The following is a 25,773-nucleotide window of genomic DNA, read 5'->3' as shown; positions in this document are numbered from 1 at the left end:
CAAAAATGGGTTCTGGGACAAAAGGGTGGGGTTGGTGGTAGTGTTCAATGGGTGGAAGCTACCACCCAAATTTCAAACAAATTGGCCAAAGGGATGATTTTTAACAATTTTTTTGGTTAAACTTAAAGTTTGCGCATCTTTAAGCTTTCCCCCCATAGGGAACAATGGGGATTTCAGCAGCCCCATAACTCTGCGTGGGGGCACCAGGGTGGGCCAGAGCAGGTTGTGATGTAGTGCACATGGGGTGCCAACTATCCCACAAACCACAATCCAATGGGCGCTGGGTTTTGTTGTTATTTTCAGTTTTTGAGGTGTTCTGAGAGTGGTTTATTTGGTGCAAAATTCATTTTGCACCAAATTAATTTCAGCACAAAATTCATTGATTCATTTTGCACCAAAGATGATGAATGACCAAAGATGAACAATGATAGTGGATTCTTTGTTCATTCATCATTTTGCACCAAAGATAATGAATGAACATATATGACATATTTGTTCATTCATCATCTTTGGTGCAAAATGATGAATGACCAGAGAATCCACTATCATTTTGCACCAAAGAATCCACACTCAGAACACCTCAAAAACTGAAAATAACAACAAAACCCAGTACCCCATGGGCTTGTGATTTGGGTGGTGGTTGGCACTCCATGTGCACTACTCCACAACCTGCTCTGGGCCACCCTGGTGTCCCCCGTGCAGAGTTATAGAGCTACTGAAATCTCCATTACTCCTTATGGGGAAAAGCTTAAAGACACACAAACCTCAGACATTTGTTAAAAATCACCCCTTTGGCCAATTCCTTTGAAATGTGGGTGGTAGCTTTCTTCTGTGGGCACTACCACCCACAAAAACCTTCTCTGGGCTACCCTGGTGCCACCCACGCAGAGTTATGTGACCACTGAAATCCCCATTATTCCCTATGGGGAAAAGCTTAAAGATGTGCAAATTTCAAAAAATTGTTAAAAATCACCCCTTTGCCCACTTTCTTTGAAATTTGGGTGGTAGCTTCCTTCCACCCATTGGGCACTACCACCCACCACAACCCACTCTGGGCCACCCTAGTATCCCCACACGGAGTTATGTGGCTGCTGAAATCCCCATTATTCCCTATGGGGAAAAGCTTAAAGATGTGCAAAATTTAAAAAATTTGTTAAAAATCACCCATTTGGCCAATTTCTTTGAAATTTGGGTGGTAGCTTCCACCCATTGGGAACTACCACCCAACCCAATGTGGCCACAAAATGGAGGTTGGACTCTCCAAATTTTTTCAGGTCCGAATCTGGGTTATTTGTTTTGTACCAGCATCAGGGCAATGGCGCACAGGGGTGATTTGTTCTGTCTACAAATCACCTGAATCAGCTAGATTTGGGTACAAATCATTTTGTACCTGAATCAATTTGCACATCCCTGATAAATATTTTGCATGAATGAATAAATGAATGAATAAATGAATGGACTAATTTGCCACAAGCTGGAAGCTACCACACACAGACTATAGTCACAACAAACCCAGAGAATTGTGTGGAAAGGGATTTTTACCATATCCAAATTTTTATCTCATCCAGATGTCATATGGAGACAGCCAAGGAAATGAATGCAGAAAGGAAGGCCAAGATTCCTACCTGTCCAAGAGTGCATTCCATGCCACCAAGGAAGTCTGCTTCTTTCAGCCCATTGTGATTGCTGCTTATGTCATGGACTTCAAATCGTAGCCGCTGAACTTCTTCAAAGTAAAAGTCCACTGTGAAAAGCTTTGAGAAGATGGGATTTATGCAAGTTCGAATCACTTCTGTCCTGTCAACCTGTCAATCAAGAGAGAATTTACAGTAATGATTTTCCATTCTACTGGAATAAATCAAATAGCATCTTGACTATATTACTTAACAGAAGTTAGATGAAAATTAAGTACTCCTCTGAGTAGTACTATTGAACAACTTAATCTGGATGTCAGACAATGAAACTAAAAACTCTTTCAATAAGAGGAATAAGGGACATAAATGGCAATTTGCCATGATAAACTGAAATTTGTCATTCAATAAACTGAAGGCAAAGCCTCAAAAAGTCTATCTACATGCTATTAGTGAAGAACCACAAGGGGGGGGAAATGCCCCTGAAGAAAGCAACATACAGGAACACATCACAGTTCCAATTTCCAGTAAACTTTTTATTCCCCCCATCTTTTTTTGGGGGGGGGGGATAAAATGGGACCTACCTGCCCCATTTGGGCTTTTTCAGTTACCATAGAGCTGCTACTTCTAAATAACAACAACAGCAGCAGCAGCAGCAACAACAACAAACTACCAAGATAAAAACCTCATGGTTTTTTCACTCATTGTGAACAGGATTGGGGAAGGTTTAACAATTACATCTTTCCAGGAAAGCAGAAAATTCGCTCCTGTCATTAGAAGTGAAACCAACATGCATATCACATTCACAGATGAAAAAGAGATAAGCAGCTAAAGCACTGCTCTGCATGATCTGAACATATGGAATGCATAAAATATGCTAGACTGAAAGTTCATTCACACAGCCATGTATTTAATGATTACATTTGTTTTGTCTTTCTTTCAAGGAACTTATTACAGGATACATGGTTCTTCCTCCTATCATTTTAACCTCATAGTAACCCTGGGAGGGAGATTTGGCTGAGAGAGGATAACTGGCCCAGGGCCACTCAATGAGCTTCATGACTGAGTGGGAATCAGAAACTGGGTCTTTCCTGTCCTAGTCCACACTAACCACTATAGCCCTATTCACACGTTATGATCAACACTTGTACGATGAGTGTATGGTGTACACAGGTACAGTTATTTACACATTAAGGCTATTCACACAATTGGGCGGGTGGGGGGAAGGCAGAGTGGAATCCACCTTCCCCCCCAGATGATCCCTGTAGTCCTCTTTAGCACAGCACTGCACACCCACACCAACTGTGCTGCTCCATGGAGCGTGGATCTCTTCAGGCTGTGACTCGTCGCCTCGGCCTCCAGGAATCCCAGAGTGCATTGCACGATGACTGTGGTGCATTGGGGGATTTCCCCAGGAGTCAGACACTCTAGGCACCCGACTCTGTGTATGTCTCATACACACAATCCCAAATTTGGGGTAAAGGATGTGTAAAGGGTCTGAGGGGAAATCAGGAGCTTCCCTGAGCTCCTTGGGAAGAAAAGGGGAGATTAAAAAGTAAAAGATTGTGGATTCTGGTGTGAGTCCCATGTTCTTCACTGCTTCTACTTTCACCCTTAGTTACAACTAACTTTTGTTCAACTGTGCCAATTGTATTTGAGTCCCTATGTGAGAAAGGGAGATCAGAAATCCCAGGAGGAGCACTGTGGCTCTCTCTCTGTGCTTCACATCGGCAAAGAATGATGTGTAGTTGTCCCGGAACTGTGGAATGCACTTCCTGCTGAGATTAGAGCTGCTCCATCCCTGTTGACTTTTAGGAAACACTTGAAGACACATCTCTTCAGGCAAGCTTTTTAGTTAGTTGGTGCATTTTTATGGGCAGCTATTTTAATTTGAACTTTTAATATGTTTTAATTGTTGTAAACCGTCTAGAGACTTCGGTAGTGGACGGCATACAACTAGAAGGAAGGAAGGAAGGAAGGAAGGAAGGAAGGAAGGAAGGAAGGAAGGAAGATCATAACAACTCTCCATGGTCTGAGATCTCTCACACTTTAAAAAACTGAAGCTTTCTGTATCCTTTAGAATTTGCTTAAACGTTTAGAAAAACAGGACTAGTGAGGTATAGATACACCAGGTGCAGAGCAAGCCAAATGGCGGCCTGGGTCGGGCCCTGCTCAGTGGGCCCCCTCCACATATGCCCATGCGCGTGACGTCACGTGCATGGGGGCATGGCTCGGGCTCCAGAGGAGCATAGAGCGAATTCCCCCCTCCCACCTACTGAGAGCCCGAGCAAACTCATCTGTCAACTCATTTCAGTTGGCGCTGATAGAATGTTTTCCCCTCGACGAAGCGGAAGCCTTCCCTCCTCCCCTCTTTATCTCCCTTCACCATTGCTCTTATGGGTGGGGATATGGTGGGGAGAGCTGGCTTTGCTGGGCAGCCGGGGGGGTCTCGGCGGGGGAAGTGGCAAGAGGAGGGGCGCAGCACTGCGTGACTGGAGCCAGGTGGAGAGACGGAGCGCCCGGCTAGGTGCAGCGGCCAAGCATGCAGGCAGGGCAGGTCCCGGGCTGTGTGGAGAGGCGGCTGCTGCTGTTGTCGCAGCCATGGACAGCGAGCGGCACTGGGCCTGGGTGGCCTGACTTCCCTGCAGCAGCACTGCCCATGGAGCTTGAAGAGAGGCTGTGTCCGCCAAAGCCCTCCCTCCTTCCCTCTTTCTCTCCCTCCCGCAACTCCTTCAGATGTGAAGGTGACACCACTGCAGCTCCCCTGATTAGAGCTTGCTTGGGCTCTCGGCAGCCCAGGCCATGCTGCGGGTTTCCCGCTTCCTCCCCACCTCCACTGATGCAGTCCGTGCTGCAGCAGATCTTAACATGGTGGCGGCAAGCTGGTGAAAAGCGCAGTGGAAGGGAGCTTTGGGGCCGAGAGAGCACAGCTGAGTGAGTGGTGAGCCGAGCTTCAATCAGCTCGTTTCCGGCAGCACTGCAGGATGTTTTCAAACTCCGGAACAGGGCTGCGTGGCCCTGCTCCAGAGCTAAACCAGCACCCCCGCGACTGACGACAGATGCGGGGGGCATGATGGGGCCACGAGGCACGGCCCCTGATTGCCAGCAGCCTGGGTTCTTTGAACCCATTTGGCCAATGGTGGCTCCGCCCCTGAGATACACAAATGGCATTACAGACTCTAGTCTTTGGCTATTGAACCTGCCCTGTGCTAATCTGGTGACATAAAGCACTTACTCAACATATATTGGATAAAATTTAAGCATGATGTGAATATATAATCATTTCATGCCAGTTCATAAGTATTGATTACATCCAGGAAGCCAGTCTGCTCAAAAAGCAAACCTCGTGTGTGGCAAGGGAGAGCAGTGTTATTTTAAGAACAAACAGAAATTAACAAGATGAAACTTTCCAGGCAGCAATAACTTATATGAGATTCTGATACAAGCTCAAAGCAATTTACACTTCACTTGGTAGCTCATGAGTAAGATTTTATTAACTGCGCTTTCACACCATTTCATCTCCATTCCACAAATGAAAAGCCATAAGAAAAAGGTCACCATACTTTATAGCCATTGTTTTTGTATTAATGGATGTTTGAAAATAGTGACGAGTCACTAATGTGAAGTTTCATCTTCTTTAGCATTGAAACATAACAGAAAGAAAGCATTTGCCCAATTATTCCCAAGAGTCATTTTACTCCAGAGATCATCTGTTCAGTCAATTTAAGATTGACAGTTTTTATATGCACATACATCACTGTGGCCTCAACTGATGATTTGCATGGTCTGAAACAGCCATCAAAAATCAAACACCACAGACAAGGTGTACAGTATGTCCTAGTTACACACTATACTGAACGCTTGTATAATCTGCATAGTGTACACAGGTACAGATCTGTATAGTTAATCACATGTCATGTTGAATGCAGCTACAGCAGTACATTCCCTATCTGTACTATTCACTTAAGGGATGTGTACCCAGTTTTGCTTTTAAAATGAATGCAGGTACAGTCTTTCACACAAACACATAAACAAGTGTACAGACATGGGAGCACAGGGACAACATAATGGTCTGGTTCACACAATCATTTGAATCTAGGTTTAATGTGGATTACCAACATTAAATTGTGTGAACCTATGCCAATGTGGAAATCTCAAGTTCACCTTGGGCCATAAACAATCTTAGTGTTGGTTCACAGAATCACACTGTCAGCAACCCACATTAAACTAAGATTTGAATGATTGTGTGAACCAGGCCAGTGTCTGAATAGGCCTATAATCTCAAACACAATCTTTTTCCATCAAGACTGTTTGCACATACAGCCGGAAGTCAATAGGTAAGTCATCAAATGAGATATCAAGCGATGTAGCTTTGGACAACTCACTTTCATGTTCACTTTGTGTCACACTAGAGCAGTTTACACAATGATTATTAGGGTAGGAGATGCCTCCTGCCCAAGTTCAGGAGCTGGGTACAATCCCAATTTGCGATAATGTGTTAGACAAAAACAAGGTTGGGGACGAGAAGCTGGATCATCAGTCAAGCTCCAGCTGGGTAGTATGATTTGTCTGTGTACCTCATTCAGAAGCTGGGAATGCAATCTGGGTAGGGTACACTCATCCTACCCAGCTGGGGCTTGACAGATGATCAAGCTCCCTGCTTCCTACCATGTTTTTATCAAACACACAATCACAAATTGGTAAAGCACCCAGCTCCCGAATTAGGATAGAAGACATCTCCTACCCAGTTTACGTTTACGTAAACTGCCCTATTGTTAATCAAGATGTCAGCCACTGTACATAGATTGTATAGATAAAATGTGAATAGGACTTCTGTCTGTCTTTCTCTCATGCACGCATACAGTCTGCCACTCTGCAGTCTCCCTGATCTCTCTCTCTCTCTCTCTTTTTTTGCTGAGAAGGCCATAAACTTCCTCTGGACTGCCGCTTGAATATAATCATTAGGCACTTGATATTCTTGAGATGAGTGCCTTTCAAGTATATTCAAATGCACTTCTTCAAAGAGGTCCAGAATTCCAAGGAAGTGTGACTCTCCATTAAAATATGAGATACACAGAGAGAGAAATTTTAATGTTATACAGTTCTACTGAGATGGGAAGGTGTGAAAAATAATATCTAAAAAATTGAATTCTATGCTTCATGCTTTTTTCTCCACCATTCAATTAATGCACTTCTCTCAGTGCTATAATATACCCATATCCTCCACACAGCAGCCAGTTCTATTGACTTACTAATAGCCTTATTGCCATGGATTATATCCTCAATTTTCTTTACAGATTGCTGGGCATACTCAGGGCCTGATACATGCAAAAAGTATACTGTGCCATTAAGTCACGACTAAAATAAGACCCCTTATTTAAATGGTGCCTAAATATGAGTAACTTTCTCTGGATCCAGCTCACTGACTCTGCATAGTCTGTACCTACATCAATTTCTTTTATCCAAGCAGGACCTTTAAAATGTGTATTGAATATTATTTTAGGTGAGGTTCTGTAGCAACAACAGATACACAATTGCCCCTCTAACCTTTTTTATAAACATTGCTGAAACTCTCTTGACCTGAAACTTTTGCAGGTATTTCACCTAATTTCTGCAGGTATTTCACCTCTCTAAATTCTTACATTAGGTGAGATTTAGGGGCCATTGCTAGGTATAAAGTTCTTTCTAAGGCTCAGGCCATTTTAAAAGCTGACTCAAACAGAGCATTCAGAACTGTATGCATAAAAATTAGAATAATTAGTTTTAGAACAAAGAGGCCACAAATCATCTTTACTTTCTGCATGCATTTATTTCTGGGACCCAAATTTCATATGTATGGAAATGAATCTAAGCAGAAATTGAAATTATAGCAGTATGTGGAAGATGGGCTATCAGTTATCAATATGCTCAGTGGGACATGAAGATGTGTTGATATTTTAAGCAATTCAGATATCAGATTTTTCTATTAAGTGCCATATTCAAGAGGAAGCCATTTCTGAAAATGACTAACAAAATACTCTAGAAATCGGCTAAGAAAAGGAGGGCAAGTTCCATGTAAGATTTATATCAGAGCACGAGAGTTGTGACAAGTAATTCAATGTGTGCCTCAAAGTATCTTATTATTGAGATAATAGATATTCATTACATATGTCAAAAGCCTAGTTTTCCACTAATAAAAAAAAGTGAGGGGATATATCTGTGGGTGGGTGTTTTGACACACACGTTTGTTTTTACTATGGAACAGCAATTGCTTGCCATGGAAAAATATACCACTAAGGCAAAAAGGGATTTTACTTTAAAATAAAGAAAATTATCAATCAAGTTATCAAGAGAACTGAATACAGAAGCCTTCAAAAAATGCAAAGGATTCAATGAATTTGTGTTTAGACCAGTGCTCTTTAAGCAGATTACCGCGATCACCAATAACTGTGAATTGAAAGATAAAATAATACTGAAGTTCCCATCTTTAAAACCCCAACAATATTCAGATGTCAGGACCCACCCAGACTATGAAGCTGTTCCCACGGTCACTGGAAAGCAGGCTAAGGGACTTAGCCCGCTTTTCAGTGGTCATGGGAACCACCAGGCGAGCCTGGTGCTCCCAAGGTGGCTAGCCCGCCTAAAACACCCTCCCCTTAAATGAGGTTAACGGAGTAAGCGCTCCGTTAACCGCATTTCATTGCTTGTGTGTCGCCATGGCATACGGTGACACATGAGTAGACCCCCAGCCGGGAGGCTGCAAGCAGCCTCCAGGGTTCAGGGTTCTCTCCATGATGCCCCACGCACTCATGCAGGGCATCCTGGAACTTGCGTGGGCTGTGTAGCCCCCGATCCCCGCAGTCCCTGCCGCCTCCATGACAGAGACGGCAGTCATGTGACAGTCGTGTGGCAGTTGTGCCCAGCTACGAGCAGCTGCTCATCTGCGGGGAGAACAAGCTAAGTCCACTCTCCCCACAGAACCTCCTCAGGCGCTTCACACGTGTCGTGTGAAGCGCCTCTATGACTTGGAGGTGATACGTGGGGAGGGGGAGGGGAGGAGGGGGAAGAGGATGTTCCAGCGAGACCCCTGAGGAAAGCTCCCTAGATCTGGGAGAACCTGATCAATCAGAGCTTGTCATGTCTCCTAGCAATTGCCCACTTGGAGGAGTCCTGGAGTTCTGGGGACATGGTGCCCAGAATGGGAGACTTGATGTGTAAGCACTGTAAGATACTTCTCGTAGAGGATGGAGTCACTCTGGGAAGAGCATCTGGGTTCCAAGTTTCCTCCCGGGCATCTCCAAGATAAGGCTGAGAGAGATTCCTGCCTGCAACCTTGGAGAAGCCGCTGCCAGTCTGTGTAGACAATACTGAGCTAGATAGACCAATGGTCTGACTCAGTATATGGCAGCTTCCTATGTTTCTAACCTCCCCTTGGCCATGATAGGGGATGCTACTAAAACTCTATTCACATGTTATGTTCAATGCACACACAATCTATGTACAGTGCAAGCACATACAGATTTGTACATGCACTATGTTCTGCACACATGCAGTAGTACACTTACCTGTATGCTACATTGCAGGGAGCCTGTACCCAGGTTCACTTTTAAAAATGAACGCAGTTACAGTTGTTCACACAAAAACATGTATGTGTGTGCATACATTTGAATGCGGGTACAACATAGTGTCTGAACAGGACTACACAAAGACATGTACATATGTACAGACACATGTACAATATAATGTCTGAACAGGGTTTGTGAAGGGGCCAGTTTGGGTGATACTTCATCTGTTGGCCCAACCACACATAATCAGGAGTGTGCACACTGGATACACAGCGTTCTCCCCTCCTCGTGTGCTGTGCAGACCTGCAGCTTAGCACTTAAATGTGTACAATTAAGTTAACATCGACTGTTACAATGTTTCAGGGCCAACAGTGCTGAATTAAAGGAGGAGATAATCACCTAGCTAAGGATTCAGTTACCATAAGTAATCCAAAATCACATTTTATTGTTGCTTGACTGAACAAGTATGAAGTGGTTTTAGACAAACAGCTGTCAAGATTAAGCAGGAATGGTGTGGGCAGAGTGTTTGATACTCTAAACTATGTTTTATCCTGGCAACCAAGAGCTAAATTCTGGGAGTACAAATTTTGATGAATGATTTCCACTTTATTCACTTGTATATAGCGCCTACAAGCAAGTCAAAAGAAAGACGTTATAAAACAAAACAAGCAAGCAAACAGTAACTTGTGCATATTTGTCTATTGGGTGATATAAGAAAATTCACAATATACATTTTGCTGCTGAGTTTACTGCTCTATATTTTACCCAAGTGCTTTAAGATGTCTTCTTTTACTACATCTCTGGAGAGATCAACAGAGAGGAAATATTGTTTATTTTAACAAAGGAGCACAACAGTATCACAATAAAGTTAAAAGGCTCAACAACCTTTTTTTACCTCAATAGAAAACAAATATCTTTCAGACACAGAATTTGACATCTAGCCCCAGCACTCTTTTTATTTGAAACTTCAGTGTTTAGAGTAATCATCTTATACATCCTTTTCTAGCAACAGTTCATTTACCAAGGACAGCCCAGAGTCAAATTTCCAAGGAATAAGGTCTAACAGGCCTTCTTTATTTTCAGAGATAGTCCTTTGTTTCCAAACACATCTCTACAGAATATACTGAACCTCTAAAATGAATGTCTACAAATTCAACTAATTTATTTCATGCTTTGAAATATATTCATGAATGACATGGATGTTTCATATTATCCTTTATTTTTAATGATTGTCATGGAGTGGGTAGGGAATGAGCAAATCTGCATCTATGGATATAACTAAAGGGGACAGAGAATATGTTTGCACCTTCTTGTGGACACACTTTTATAACGGACAAATTACTCACACACACCTTTTGGATAACCCACATTCATCCCAGTTTGGGGGGAAGCTGCTGGGTTCCAACACTATATTTCCCTGCATTAAATGGCTGCCCAAGATGTTTGGGGGAATAATGGTAGCTAAAGGTAAAGTGTGCCGTCAAGTTGATTTTGACTCCTGGTGCCCACAGAGCCCTGTGGTTGTCTTTGGTAGAATATAGGAGGGGTTTACCATTGCCTCCTCCTGCGCAGTATGAGATGATGACTTTCAGCATCTTCCTATATCACTGCTGCCCGATATACCAGCAGGGATTCGAACCGGCAATCTTCTGCTTGTTAGTCAAGTATTTCCCCACTGTGCCATTAGGTGGCTACCCATTTTTTATTCCCTTGATTTAAAAAGTTAGCCCATGGTATTTATAAAACAAATGACTGAGCATGGTTAAAAGAGCTTATCATCACATAATCTACTTCCACAGATTACAAATCAGAGCAAATCTAAGGATCAACAGAATACCCCAGAATATATTGTTTTAAAATTATGCCTTCAGAAGGTTCTAGGTACTCTTTTCTCTGCTTCCTGATAATAGTGCAACACTTTAATCACTTGCATACAGAGCTCTCCTGCTGTCAGATTCATATGCTCTTAGATGGACAAAAAGATGTAGGAAAACAGGAAGCTGCCTTCTACGGAGACACTGGTCTATCTAGTTCGGTACTGTCTACACAGATGGACAGCAACTCTACAAGGTTTCAGGTGGGGATGTTTCCCAGCTTCCTGGAGATTCCAGAGTCTGAAACTGTGATCTTCTGTATGCAAAGGATCTGTTCTATCACTGCATGACTTAAGGAACAGCTTTCATCCACAGCTAGCAGATTCTGTGTCACTAAACCATGCATGGAATACTCATGAAGTTACAAATTCAGGGCAAGGAAATGGGGAGGTGGTAGTGACAGAGGTTTCAGGCCAAGGGGCCTAGTTGGCTAATGAGCAAAGTAAGGTTGTGTAGTCAGACTCAACCCTGCTGTCATGTGTTTTACCACGTGATATGATCTGGGCTAAGGTCATAGTTCTGTTCTCTTACAGCGGTGGAGCAAGGAGAAACTATCCTAGTGGCGGCAGCATTGTCGATGCTAAAGATATGTTCTGCAAGTTCAGCCTGCAAGGTTGGATTACTATGGACCTGGGCTGGTGGAGTCCACACGAACACTGATGGGAGGAAAAGGCAGGGATCAAGATGGGCTCAAAGAAGCTGGGAGCAGATACTGGGGTGCAGAAATGGAAGAGCAAAGTTTGAAAGGACTGTTGCATCAGCACTGGAAGGCTGGAACTGAGGTGTTAAGGTAGGATCCTCTTCCTGGTCCTTCTCAGTCTCACCTCCTGCCAGCTTTGTATGCTTGCATTTCCTCCTTTCAAGGTAACCCCTCGCACGAGGAGACATTTCCTAAAGCAGTCTGTGAGCTGCCAACTGAGTGTTCTGCTATTGTTGCCACATGTGGGCCTGGGTTTGGCAACATGGTTCCTGGGAGCATGGAGGGATGCTAGTAGTCCCCTAGTGGGGCTGCCTGAGGTCTCTGGGATGTGGTCTTCTTTACAGTAGATGTGATCTCATCTGTGTGTTCTGTATAGCCATGAGGTGTAGGCTTGAATAGTGATGGAATCTCTGGCTCCAGATTGGGAGATTTGGGAGCTGATCATAGGCTCCTTCTCCAAAAACTCCTCAAGATCCCAATGGAGGGCATGGGCGTCCAAAGCGGGGACAAGATGGGGTAGTCCCCCCGCCATTGAGCCAGTTCCTATTGAATTAAATGGGGCATACTCCCGGTGGGGGGGTGTATTGGATTGCTGGCTTTGCCTCCCCCCTGGAAAAAGCCCTGCAGACGCCCATGATTGAAGGGGTCCCTGACAGGAAAATACTTTAGATACAGAATAATATGTGGATTATTATTGAGAATATGTGGATTCCCATTGAGAATGGGAATATAATATATGGATTCCCATTGTGAATGGGAAGTCATTTCCGGTGGTATTTCGATGGAAATATGCTTATTCTGAACCAAGGACTTTGTCTCGAAAGCTTTTATTTTCCACAGAGGGTTGCGAAGAATAGTGGTCCAGGACAGCACATTACATAATGGCACACTCTATGGCTCCCCCAATTTTAATGCCTCAGTGACATAATTGATTTGCCATCTGAATTATACAACTGAAAGTGAATTAATAAATCTTTCATTAAGAGTATGTTATTAGCAGATAGGTTTCTTAAACTGACAGCCTCACTGGATCTGTATCAATTGACATGATTCATAAACCCATCTCGGTGAATGAGTATTAGTAATGCTTTGGTTACCCAAGTGTATACATGAGGAGGTCTTTAGCAGCATTAAATGCCCTACTGGATTTCTATTTATAGGCAATTCATTAAGCTGTAAATTACAGGAACAATGTAATGAGGTTTCCCCACTTTTAACACACTGATGTCTAAGGATCCGATAAAGATCTTCCTAAGAATAACATTGCTATATTTGATCAATTAAAGTCCTCTGTTTCTGGACAGCAAGGGTTATATGAAGGTAATACTTCCATTTTGTGACACTTGCTAGTTTAAGTACAGTAGAAACTCTAACACAGTTGAATGCCGGTGGAACACAACTCAAATTATTCCACCATATATAGTATACAGTTAGGAGATGGGGGCATGGCTCAGTGGTAGCACATATGCATTGCAAACATAAGATTTAAGAGAATCTTATTTAAGAGAACGTATTTCAGAGAACATCTTCGTCATGAACCCCCCAACCCATCGAGATAGTCAGGAGAGTCCGTCTGCAGTTGCCACCGGCTTGTCTGGTGGCTAGTGAGGTGCACGGACCAGTCCAGAGGCCATTCTAAATGCCTCCGGACCGGTCTGGACATGGGGCAGTTCAGCAGTTCAATGCCAGGGAGGGGTTTCCTTTATGGGTGGGGGGAGGGTGTACTTACCCTTCCCCCTGCCAGCGCATGTATTTTAGTAAGCATTTGGGGCGGCAGGGTACCTCCCTGCCGCCCCTTCCCCTGGTCATCAGCAAAAGGCTTCAGAAAGCCTTTTGCGCATGTGCACATCACGCACGTCATGTCTCTGTGACGTGCATGCGCAACGTGCACACGTGCAAAAGGGTTTCTAAAGCCTTTTCCTGACGACCGGGGGAAGGGGAGGCAGGGAGGTACCCTGCCGCTCCAAATGCTTACTAAAATATGCACGCCGGTGAGGGAAAAGCGACGAGAGAGGTAAGTACACCCTATCCCCCCTTAAAGGAACCCCCACCCCAGTGCCGGACCGCAGCACCATGGTTCCGTGCACATCCCTACTGGTGGCTATTCGGGAACGAGCCTTCTCCACTGCTTTGGAATGTGCTCCTTGCTGAAATAAGCCTCCCCATCAGTGTTCCCTCTAACAGGGATTCCCAGATGTTTTGATCACAACTCCCAGAATCCCCAGCCAAAGACCATTGCAGCTGGAAATGTTGGGAGTTGTAGTGAACAACATCTGGGAATCCCTATTAGAGGGAACACTGCTCCCCATCTCTGACAACTTTTTAAAAGTTTTAAAAGATGCATTTGTTCACCCAGGCTTTTAATTAAATACTGTTTTAAGTTTTAACAGTATTTAAAATTTTAAATTGTTTGTAATGTTTGCACTTTTTGTGTTGTCATTTATTTTGTTTTATTGTAAACTGCCCAGAGATGTACATTTTGGGTGGTATAAAAACATTTTTATAATAATAAGAGATCTAGCCATGAGAGTTTCACTGGAAGCAGCTTTAATTATTATTCTAATAATATGTATATATAATTTCACAAAGCAATTTACATTGCAAAAAGTATATACATTGCAAATATATATATAGGAGAACACTTTTCAAAGATGTAAAGATGCATGCAAAGATAAGGAATTGGCTGCTGACATAAACATAGAGATGAACAACTCCTATGCCACCTCAAGTAATGATTTAATGGAGACGTTAACTAGCAGAGTGCAGGAGATTGGAAATTCTTTTGTCTCCCTCTGCTCAGCAGTGGATGGGCTGCCAATGTTATGATCAAAGGAAGATAAGGAGCAAGGTGCTAATTATTATTATTATTATTATTATTATTACATTTATATCCCGCTCTTCCTCCAAGGAGCCCAGAGTGGTGTACTACATACTTGAGTTTCTCCTTCACAACAACCCTGTGAAGTAGGTTAGGCTGAGAGAGAAGTGACTGGCCCAGAGTCACCCAGCTAGTTTCATGGCTGAATAGGGATTTGAACTCGGGTCTCCCCGGTCCTAGTCCAGCACTCTAACCACTACACCACTATGACAAAACTGAGGGCTGATGTGGAGGAACATTTGTTGGATTTAAATTGTTTGGGGCAGGAAGGATTGCAGCTGAAAAAAGTCTCTTCACCTTCTCACTCACTCTCGAATTAGGTTAAGGATGATGTGACAACTTGCCAGGCTCAATGTGAAACTATTGATAACTTTGCTGCCTTTAACACAGAGATTCCAACACAGAAAGAGTCAGTGAGGCCCAAATTGGATCATAAATTTATGTTTGAAAATAACCCACAGTTTTATTCTGTTACGCAATTACTCTCCATGGCAAAGGACACAGGAGCATCAGCAGATCTCCAAAACTTCCTCACTGTGCCCATGAACTTCAGGTTGGAAACAACCTGGAGTGTATAAGTTCGCAGGAAGTGCTGCCTGCATCACAGATGGTTGTTGATCTAAAGTTATCACCAACAGCAGTGGAAGGTAGTGTGGATGTTCATGTCATAGATGAAGCAGAGCAGATCACACTGCAAGGCAAAGTGCTGCTGGGAGATGATCCCCCTGAGAGTGAGGTCATCGTTTTGCCAGATCATCAAGGAAGTACAAATAATGATTGACTCCTAGAACCAACCAAGAAAATCAGACTTCTTTGTTGGAACATAGCTGGCTGGCAGGCAAAGAAATCAGACCTCACTTCTATGAATTATATAAAATCATATAATTATTATAAAATCATATCATTATTATGCTACAAGAGACCTGGATATGTGATTGGATGGCGATTGATAGGTTTACAGTCTGTGTTTGGTTACCTGCGATGAAAGGGGATAAAGGCAGGGCAAAGGGAGGACTGGTCACTTTAACTGCTTCTAAATTTCAAGTAGAGATAGTTAAATCTCGAACTATATAGCTTATTTTTTTAATAAAGTAGTACTTTGCATATAAAACTATATGGCACGCTCATGCTGAGAAAAGTACATAAATAGTTGGCTCATAGCAGTAGTGAAATACAGTGCAGGATAATTCCCAACAGGAAACCCTGTGACCATTTTGCCATGGCTTGTCTTGTGAGGTTCAGAAAGATTGATGTGCTAATTGTAAATGTATATTTACCACCAAATGGAACACAAGCTATGAATAAGGTTAAGTGAGATCAATGGGAAAAATATATTCCGGATGCTTTAATAATGCACCCTGAAGCTTGTGTAGTACTAGGGGGAGATTTTAATGTGAGAATTGGCCCAGATGATGGGACCCTTTAGTCTTACTACAATGCTATCCCCCCAGAGAGTGCATGGGAAAATATTTTACTCTCATGACAATCCAAAGATCCTATATTTAACTGGAAGGGATTTTAAGTGCTACAAATGGCAAGCAGATTAGATTTGGCAGTCCTGAATAGGTCTATTAAGAATGATTACCCAGGTGAACTTACATTCTGGTCTGGGTGCAGATCTAGCACGTTAGACCAGGGATTCTCAACCTTGGGTCCCCAGATGCTATTGGACCAACTCCCATAATCTCCAGCCCCAGTGGCCTTTGGTTGGGGATTATGGGAGTTGAAGTCCAATAACATCTGGGGACCCAATGTTGAGAATCCCTGCATTAGACTATATACTAGTTTCATATAAACTGTTGAATTATGTTGTTTATTTTGCTGTGGGCTTAAGGGTTGACAGTGATAATCTTCCTGTTACCCTGATAATACAGTTGGAAAGGCATGACGTTTGCAGTGGGTTGGAATTTTTAGACGGATTCAAGTCAGATATGAACACTGGTAAAATTAAATAGATGGATAGGATTGGGAAAGCAGTTGAGGATTTTCTTAATTTGAGTAGTACACAGCAAATGCATTCCAAAATTACAGAGCTTGCTTTATCTGAAGAAGTTATACAACTGCACCAAGATCTGGTTAAAGGGTTTCAAACTGTTTTAATGAGCAAGTCACACACATGAAGGCCTGTTGTAGTTATAGGGGAAATTCTAGATCTTGGTTTGACAGTGATTGTGTTGAGGCAAAAAAATCTTTGGTGGAACAGTTCAAACACAGCAGAGTGGCCATCACTCTGTTCCAGCTGCACTGTTATGGGATAAAAGACAGTATAAAAGGTTGATCAAAAAGAAAAAGGGAAATGCACAAAGGGAAGTTTGGGCAAAGTTGGTCCAAGTTACTGATAGTAAAGATTCTGCAACTTTCTGGTCAATAATAAGAGCTGACCTATGGAAATCTCCAGCTGAAACAGGATCCCATGTGACAGCAAAGGCATGGGAGATTTTATTTTTTATTTATTTTTTGCTCCCATTATGTATCTAAGGCAGCCCATTTGCTATTAGAGGCCTCTAGTTTTAAATTTAATGAGCTACCTGTCTGGCCTTTGGTTACAATCTCAGAGGTGAAGGGACTGATAGACCAGTTGAAAGGTGGAAAAGTTCCTAGTTATGACCATATCTCTGCAGAACTGATAAAAACCAATGCTGATTGGTGGGCTCCAGTTCTAGCAGCACTTGTTACAACCACTTACTATACCAAGAAAGCCCCAGAGAAATGGAACTTGGCACTTATTGTTCCTCTCTTTTAAAAAAGGGTGAAATCAAATCCTACAAATAACTGTCCAATAAGTCTGCTAAGTGTGGTTGGAAAATTCTACAACATTTATGTGGTAAGCTTAGAGAGTGGATGGACAATGAGGGGATAATTACTGAAGAACAGGCAGGGTTCAGAGAAGGACACTCTACAATAGATCATTGCTTGATTCTGCAACATCTTATCAGCAGATACTGTGCCCGGCCAAAGGGTGCTCCGTTTGTAGCATTCATAGATTTTAAAGCGACGTTTGATTCGATGGCTAGGGACAGACTATGGAGGAAATTGGAGGTCTCTTCCATAGACCGTCACCTCTTGGCCCTTATACGTATGCATGATAACAACTGGCTTATGGTGAGATACAGTACCTGGGGCTATTTAATGCAAAGGATATCCATTCAGTGGGGAGTGAGACAGGGTTGCATTTTGGCCCCTCTCCTCTCCATTTTTTAATTTAAACTCACTGACACACTCTCTATTAGAGTCAGATTTCCATCCTCCGAAATTAGGCCAGCAACCAGTTCCAGTGCTGCTGTATGCAGATGACACAGCAATTCTCTCCTTTACAGAGATAGGCTTGTGCAGAGCCCTTCAAAAATTTGCTACATACTGCCCAGAGGAAGAACTAGAAATTAACTATCTGAAGACCAAAATTATGGTGTCGCAGAAGAAATTTGTGCAGCATAAGCGGCAAATTGATGGCCAAGATATAGAACAAGTCAAGCTCTTTAAGTATTTAGGCATGGTTTTCCAATTTAATGGTCACTGGAAAGCACATCTACTCCATGTTACACAAGAGTAACAAAAGAGTGCAACGGTGCTCATTAGATTCTTTTTTAGGAAGGGAGATGGTTATGTCCCCATTGCAAATCAAGTCTTCAAAGGGAAAATTTTAGCCCAACTACTATATGGAGCCCAGTTGAGCAATTATTTCCACCTCCTAGAGTTGGTACAAAACAAATTTATTAGAACAATCCTTGGGGTGCCAAGCGGGATGCCCAATGCAGTTAAGGCTGGAACTGGGGTTATTACCAACTGAAGCAAATATCTGGGTCACAAAGATCTCTTATGATTTGAAATTAAATCTTGGTCAAGCAGGCCTCGCACCTCTGGTCCTGAACGACAACTTTCCATTTGCATGGAAAGAGGGAGTTGAGAAGAAATTAGAAAGTTATGGGCTAAGTATCCCCATGTTGGTCTCCTTAGCGATCTTAAAAGCCAAGGAGATAATTAGGCAGTGGATTTGGGACATAGTGACTCAGGAAGACAGGGCCCGAGTCAGACATTTACTTTCCTTAAGTAAATGCAACTCACCCTCATAGACCAGCTAAATATTTACATGAGCTTGTTATTGCCAAATCAAGAAGGGCATTTGCCTTGGGACGCTTGAATGCACTGCCCTCAGCTCTCTTAGAGGGTCGCTATCTCAATATTCCTTTTGCTCAAAGGTTATGCCCGTGTCAGTCAGGAGTGGTTGAGACAACTGATTATATGTTGCTTTACTGTTTATTTTATAGAGATATTAGGCTAGCACTTTTGTCACTTATTTTGTCTAGATTCCCAGGTAGGCCATCAGCCTCGTATGTGTCTCTCTTTTGCCTGACAGTGATATTAATATTTCCACCAAGGCGGCAAAATTTTGCCACATTGCAAGCTGTATAAGGAAGCAATTGGTACAATCATGAGTGTTGACTGTACTATATATTGTTATATTGTAAATGGTGTTTTGTAAGAAAGTACTAGCAGGATCATGATTGCTGGAGGTTACTACTTATCTATTGTATTGTATTTTTGTCTGGTCAATAACCAAAATAAAGATTCCATTCCATTCCATTCCATTCCATTCCATTCCAACTGAAGGGAAACTCAAGTCTATTTGAATGACAATTGGAACTGAATTGCCTACATCTTTCAAACCCCTCAGCTTAATACCATCTAGTGATACTTGCAAGTGGAGAACTAGAAAGTCCATACTTTGAGAGACAACCTCTTAAGAGCTTAGGTCAAACATTCACCCCCTAGTATCTGGCAGCTGCCTTGAGAGAGTCAATCCATCAAAGGAGCAGAAGAAGTTTAAAAAAATGTAGGTGAGATAGTGCAGGGATATTCAATATTTTAGAATCTATTGCTTGGGTTTTAAACATTCATTTGCAGACGCCAAATTGATATTATTATTTGATAATAATTTCAGGAAGCGACTATTCATTATAAAATGCTGTACTAATGATATTTTATTAACCAAGCTGTTAAATTTTTGCCAGCAGATAGCTGGAAACAAAAATCCTCTAATTATCTCAAACTGGCTTGAAAAAATCTGGGAGATTATGGTGCTATGTTTAATTTGAACATTTCAGTTCAAATTAAATAAAATACAAATAATAGATAAAATCTTTTGGAGAAATGGCTCCCCTTTATAACTTATAACTTTGCTATAACTTATAACTTTGCTATGTAAACTCCTTCAAGTACTATACTATTATTATTATTATTATTATTATTATTAATAATCTTCACCAAAACAAAAAAAAGGTACATATTATACTGCAATATCAAACCATTAGAATTGTTTGTTAGTTACCTTTGAACAGATATTTAAACTCTGATCTAAATTATATACAAAATATGGTCAGATGAATGAGCCTACACAAAGTTATACTTGCTGTTTTGATTTAAAAAAACCCAACCCAATTAATTAATTACAAAAAAATCCAGGTCTTAAAAATCACATCTACATAAGACATGGCTACATCAAACGTTGGTATGAAGCTGGGAAATCTCTGTTTCAGATCTCAGCCATGAACTCATTAGGTGGTCTTAAGCAAGCCTGTATGTCTTAGCAACACCCCATTGTGCTTGCAATATAAAGTTGATCATAATACTGATCGACTTTATGGGATTGTTCTTTAGTGCCAGTTCTCATGCTCAATGTAATGTCAGTTAAATAAAGATCTGAGACTCCTGTGACACATTTTTTGGTGATCTCTTGTTCGCAATGGACACCCTGACAGAACTGGGTGATGAGCTCATCCTAGGCAACACTGATGGTGAGGATTGAGCAAGATGTGTGGAGGTTCTGGATTTTCATAACCCAGAAAATCCTTTCCCCCATATAGTCTCTAAAATTAAGGTTTCTCAATATAACATAGTATTTAAAGAGGGCTATAGCCAACATCCATGAAGCTGCACAACCCTTAGGAACAGATTCCTTCAAGAGGGAAGACCTTTTGGAGGGAAGGGTTAGAAGTGAAAATAACTCCAGATCCCCCTCCATGTCTGCTTGGCTGCATGCATCACCACTCCAGGGACACTGGAGGCTCTGTGTGGACCTGCAGCGCTTCTTATGCCAACCTACTGCTGTGCATTAGGTCAGCCACCATCTTTATTAGGGATGTGCATGAAATAGATTTTGCATTTTGTTTCGAGCTCAAAATGAAACACAAATCCCCGGAATGTTTCATTGGAACAATGGAACGAGCTTGGAATATTTTGAGTGTTCTGAATGTTTCAAGCACCATTTTCCAAGGAGAGATGGTTTACTTATTGGGGTCAGTGGGTACACCAGGTCTCTGCCCTGGACTTAGCACATCAGCCCGTCTCATATGACTGTTCTACCTGGTAGACCAGTACTCCAAAGTAGGCTGACATGCTATCTGGAATAGAGGCTTGGTCTACCCACCTCACACAATGGGTAGACCAGCCCTCCGAGGTGGGCTGACATGCTAAGTCCAGAACAGAGGCCTGGTCAACCTGCTGACTTCACTCAGTAGACCAGCTCTCCCCAGAAAAACAGCCCTCAAAAATGGTGCTCAGAACACTCAAAATGCTCTGTCTCAGGATGTGGTCATTCCATTCTGAGCTTGAAACAGGCCTTTCATTTGAAGTGTGTTTTGTTTCAAGCTCAGAACACTCAAAACAGCCCATTTCAAACTTGGAATGTTCTGAGCTCAAAATGTTTTGCACACCCCTAGTCTTTATTGCCCCCTGTCTTCTGGTGTGGAGGAGGCAATCCATTACTCATTCTTCATAGCTATCTTCAGATATCTGACCCTAGATCTAACTTAAAATGAGTTTTGGATCCATCCACTGTTGTAGCACAACTTTAGCTGCTATTAAAGCAAAAAACAGCCAAAAAAAAAAAAAAAACCCCAACAAAAAAAGTCTTTTCCCACCCATGTTTCAATTTATCTGGACAGCTAAGTTCTAAAAAAGATTTCCACTAATGATTCTGAGAGGAACACCCACCACTTTCCAGAAGCCCTAGTACCATTGACATTATCATTTGAAATGATCTAGATTGTTCACCTCTGGCTTCAGGAAGTGGCATTAATTATTTCATGGTGTGACATTACCTGAAATGAGGAGAATTGGCTAATTTATAGCCCTGACAGGAAAAGAACAAAGGCTGTGGAAGAGTGAGAAAAGTGAGCAGAGACATCTGCGATAGAATCTATGCACCACATTGTTCAGTTCAGTATCTTATTGCCACTCATCCTGAATAAAACCCTGGGGAATGACAGAATAATTAACACAGACAAAACTGTGCTGTCTAGTTTCAAATAGAGAGAAGCCTAATGCAGGAGATCCCATCAGAGATATCACATTGCTAATGCTGAGGAAAAAATGCAATACAAAAAAATAAAATCAACTTCAAACAATCTTTTATCTCCCCAAATCCAATCCTTTTACAATTGTTATTAATGACAGAACCATCTCTTCTAATAGCTTCTTTCTATTATTTCTTCATAGGGTAGTCTTTTCCTCTCATCAGTGGAAATCAGATAGTGCAGCAGAGCAGATTAAGAGAAAATGTACTTATCCATACAAGTGAGAAACAGAATGAACAAAAATAAAACTAATTAAACTGTTAATCTTTTATTACTTTTGTCAACGAATACTGCTAAAGAGTAGGCTTAATTCATGGTAGTATTTGGTTCCGTCTCAGGCATAACAAGACCTCAGCCTCAAGCAAAACAAGACCTCAGCCTCAAGCAAGCCTGGCCCTTTTCCATCATAGGAAAGGAAAGGTTGTACCTTTCAACATAAAGATACGTCCATGTGTGCATCAGAGCCCACTTGTTTCCAACAACTCATTGGATTGGGGAGAAGACCAGTGACAGATGTCTCAGGTGATGGTCTGAATGCACATGATGCAGTAAAAGGTAAAGTGTGCTATTGAGTCGGAGTCAACTCCTGGCGACCACAGAGTCTTGTGGTTGTTTTTGGTAGAATACACGAGGGGTTTACCATTGCCATCTCCCACACAGTATGATGCCGGATATAGGAGTTTCCCATATTCTTGTAAACACACCAGTGGGGATTCGAACCAACAGCCTCCTGCTCTCTAGGCAGGTTGCTTCCCTGCTGCTAGAGGCGGAGGCCTTGTTATGCCTGAGACAGAACCAAACAGTACCATGAATTAAGCCAGACTGACTGTCAAGAGACACTAAAGAACAACTAGGCTATAAGAAAAAGCAGTGCTGGAATTCTGTGGCAAAACTAAGTGGGTGTCCGAAGGGCAAGTAAGGAAAACTCAGTTGGCATGGGGCTAGCAAATATTTCATAACCAGCCATCTCAGACACCCCTAAGGCATATGATTGCAGGGGTTTTCAGAGAATCACTGGGCTTCTAAGAAAGGGAGAAATGGGAGATCCCCCTCCCCTATGACTCCAGTCTACTAAGTTCAGAGAACATGATAATGAAGCATTCACAGTTATACAGAATTATTATTGTAGCATCCAGGGGAAAGAGTTGTCGTATGCAAGGACAAGTCAGTGGAGTGGAATCAGGAATATTAATAGTTTAATGAAATAGATAGTATGTACAGAGTGGCAAGTGCAGACTGCTTTTCAGGGCTCTTGCTGCTGTCTGTTTGTTAGCCTTGCCTCTACTCCAGGACTGGAATGCAAGTAACTAAAGCCCCATTCAAAAGCCGGCCTGGATCGAGGAATGGATTAACCAAAAACACCGCAATTATATAGCTTCATTCTCCAAAGGCCTCTTCCAGAGATTCAGTGGGACAAGTACTTCATAGTCTTGCTTTAGTCTTCTGTTGAAAGTCCATACAGGAATATCAGCCCTAGCTATATTGTCCTGCATATTTGGGTCACTACATCTTTCCTAATCATAGCTATTTGTAAGAAAAGAGGGTAGTCACCCTCTCACACAGAAAGCAAAAGCAAACTGGCTGCACCTCTATACAGCTGCAGAGGCTGATGGTGTGATCTGGCTATAGGATTTTGTATTTAAGGTTCTTACTACAGATATTCCGTAGGCTTCCTACTATGCTTGAGCACTGAACAAAAACCAACAAGATGAAGATCAGAAAAATCAAAAGCAGAAGTATAGAATGGGGGTAACCTGGTTTGGAAGTAGAACATGGAAAAGGGATCTTGGTGTCTTAGTGGACCTCATGAGCCAGCATCAGCTGCTAAAAAAGCTAATGCAATCTTGGGCATCATTAACGGAGATATATTCTGTGCTGGTCAGACCTCATGTGGAATAAGCTGTACAATTCTGGGCAATGCATGTTTAAAAAGACATTGATCAACTGGAACAGGAGGTCACAAAGATGGTGTGGAGTCTGGAAACCAAGTCTTATGAGGACTGTTAAAGGAGCTGGGAATGTTTAGCCTGGAGAACAGAATTCTGAGAAGATATAACTGTCTTCAAATACCTGAAGGGCTGCATCACAGAATGTGAAGTGTCTGTTGTTCTTGAGGACAGAACTAGAACCAATGGGTTCAGTCGAGTGGGGAGGGCATAGGTCATGTGAAAAGCTCTGTACTTTCCTCAAATCATTTTAGAGGGAAAGATTCAAAAGATTAAAATTTGAACACGGAACATGTTAGTCAGTTGTTCTAGATATTACACTTGCCACAAGAATCAGCATTCCTCTGGCAAGTTTCTCTCTCACGTAATCCTCTGACATGGCTCACCATGGAATTTGGGGACATCACATCATCAATGGAAGCTATTGATGTGGAGGATTCTCTCTTTCCTTAAGTTTTTGGACAAATCCCTTCTCTGCAACTTCCAGATTTTTCTGAATTCTTTCCCCAAAGACAAACACCCACCCACCCACCCACACACCCCTCAGAAAACTGACATAGAATTCAATGCTTAATATGGTCCTATGTTATTTCATTACCCTTGTTTTGTAGGCAGTTCACTTTTCAACATATGCTGATATTGAGCTGCTGCTTTTTAAAAACATCTTGTTTGTTTTCATTTAAAATGTTGTTTTATCTTCTTTTGTTTCACATTGCTTTGTTTTTGTTTTTTGTTTTTAAGAGAAATGTTGTGTACATTTTATAAATAGATATATTTTCCCTCTATCTGCTGCATCACTCAGTGATGTCTTGGTTCCCAACCATGAAATAAAAAAGAGATACAGCACCAGAAAAGGGAACTGGGAAGAAGCCACAATGCATGCTAAGAAACAGCTTATTGTGGTAAGACCACGGATAGCACACTTACAGAGTCATTTCTTTATGGAAGAATTATACATGGAGAATTGCTTCTGAAGAAAAGGGTTTGTGACCCAAACGTAGGCTTACCACAATAAATTGTGTTCCTAGCACGCATTCCTCCTTCTCCCATTTATTTTTTCTGCTTCCCAATCACTACATGGAGTTAAGTGCACAAAAATATGTCAACATAGATTAGAATATGCATTCCAATTAAGCACTTACATAGCTCTTTAGAGTGTTGCAGCACTTTAAATAGAACCCCATTGGGTAGATCAGTATTATTATATCCATAGCACAGGTGGGAGGCTGAGTGAATATGGTTTACTGAGGGCCACCTAATTAACTCATAGCACAATTAAGCCAGGAACATCTTGCTTCAGCTTGATCTCTCAGGCATTATACTACATTAGCTCTAAATCTTCTGAGAAAGTCCAGGGAAATTGTCTCCTAGTCCACTTCTGTTTGTACTCAATATGTAATTGATATTAAAACAGCATCTGACACCTAGACTAATGCAGTGCTGGTTAACATTGTGCTGCTGGGGTGGTTTTGTGCAATCTCCACTTCCTTCTGAAGTCCACTGTCACACAGCCCTCGGACATATTTTCAGGAGACTCTGTGGATTTCAGAGGCAAGGGGAGAGCAGCAAAAAATTGTTACTCCACCATAGTGCTAGAACAGCATTAGTCTAGATGTCATACAGTGTATTACCTACTCTGTGGTTTTGTGTGTGTGTGTGTGTGTGTGTGAATGACTGAAATAGTCTTAAACTGGATGTCAAGATGCCCCAGGATGTCAAAAGTGTTGGTTCTTCCTGGAAAACCCATCTAAGCAAGCACTGTGCAATTCACACTCTTTCCTCTCCACCTGCATTGTGAGTGGCCTGTTGGGAATGGGAGAGGTGGAGCTCAGCTCTGGCCTCTGGCCT

General features: G+C 42.1%; 1 protein-coding gene across 3 annotated transcripts in view; it reads right to left on the bottom strand.

The window, feature by feature from the left end:
• Nucleotides 1–25,773, bottom strand: part of CPNE4 (copine 4) — a 317,325-nt gene that overhangs the window by 150,366 nt on the left and 141,186 nt on the right. For all 3 annotated transcript variants that reach the window (XM_053263929.1, XM_053263931.1, XM_053263930.1), the window contains one exon: nt 1,626–1,805. In XM_053263929.1, the coding sequence (XP_053119904.1) occupies nt 1,626–1,805 (180 nt within the window). The remainder of the gene's footprint in view (nt 1–1,625; nt 1,806–25,773) is intronic.

Source organism: Hemicordylus capensis, chromosome 6 (genome assembly GCF_027244095.1).
Source record: "Hemicordylus capensis ecotype Gifberg chromosome 6, rHemCap1.1.pri, whole genome shotgun sequence".
In the NCBI taxonomy this organism is placed as follows: Eukaryota; Metazoa; Chordata; class Lepidosauria; order Squamata; family Cordylidae; genus Hemicordylus; species Hemicordylus capensis.
Note: the sequence above shows the minus strand (reverse complement) of the source record. Positions and strands in the feature narration are given on the sequence as shown.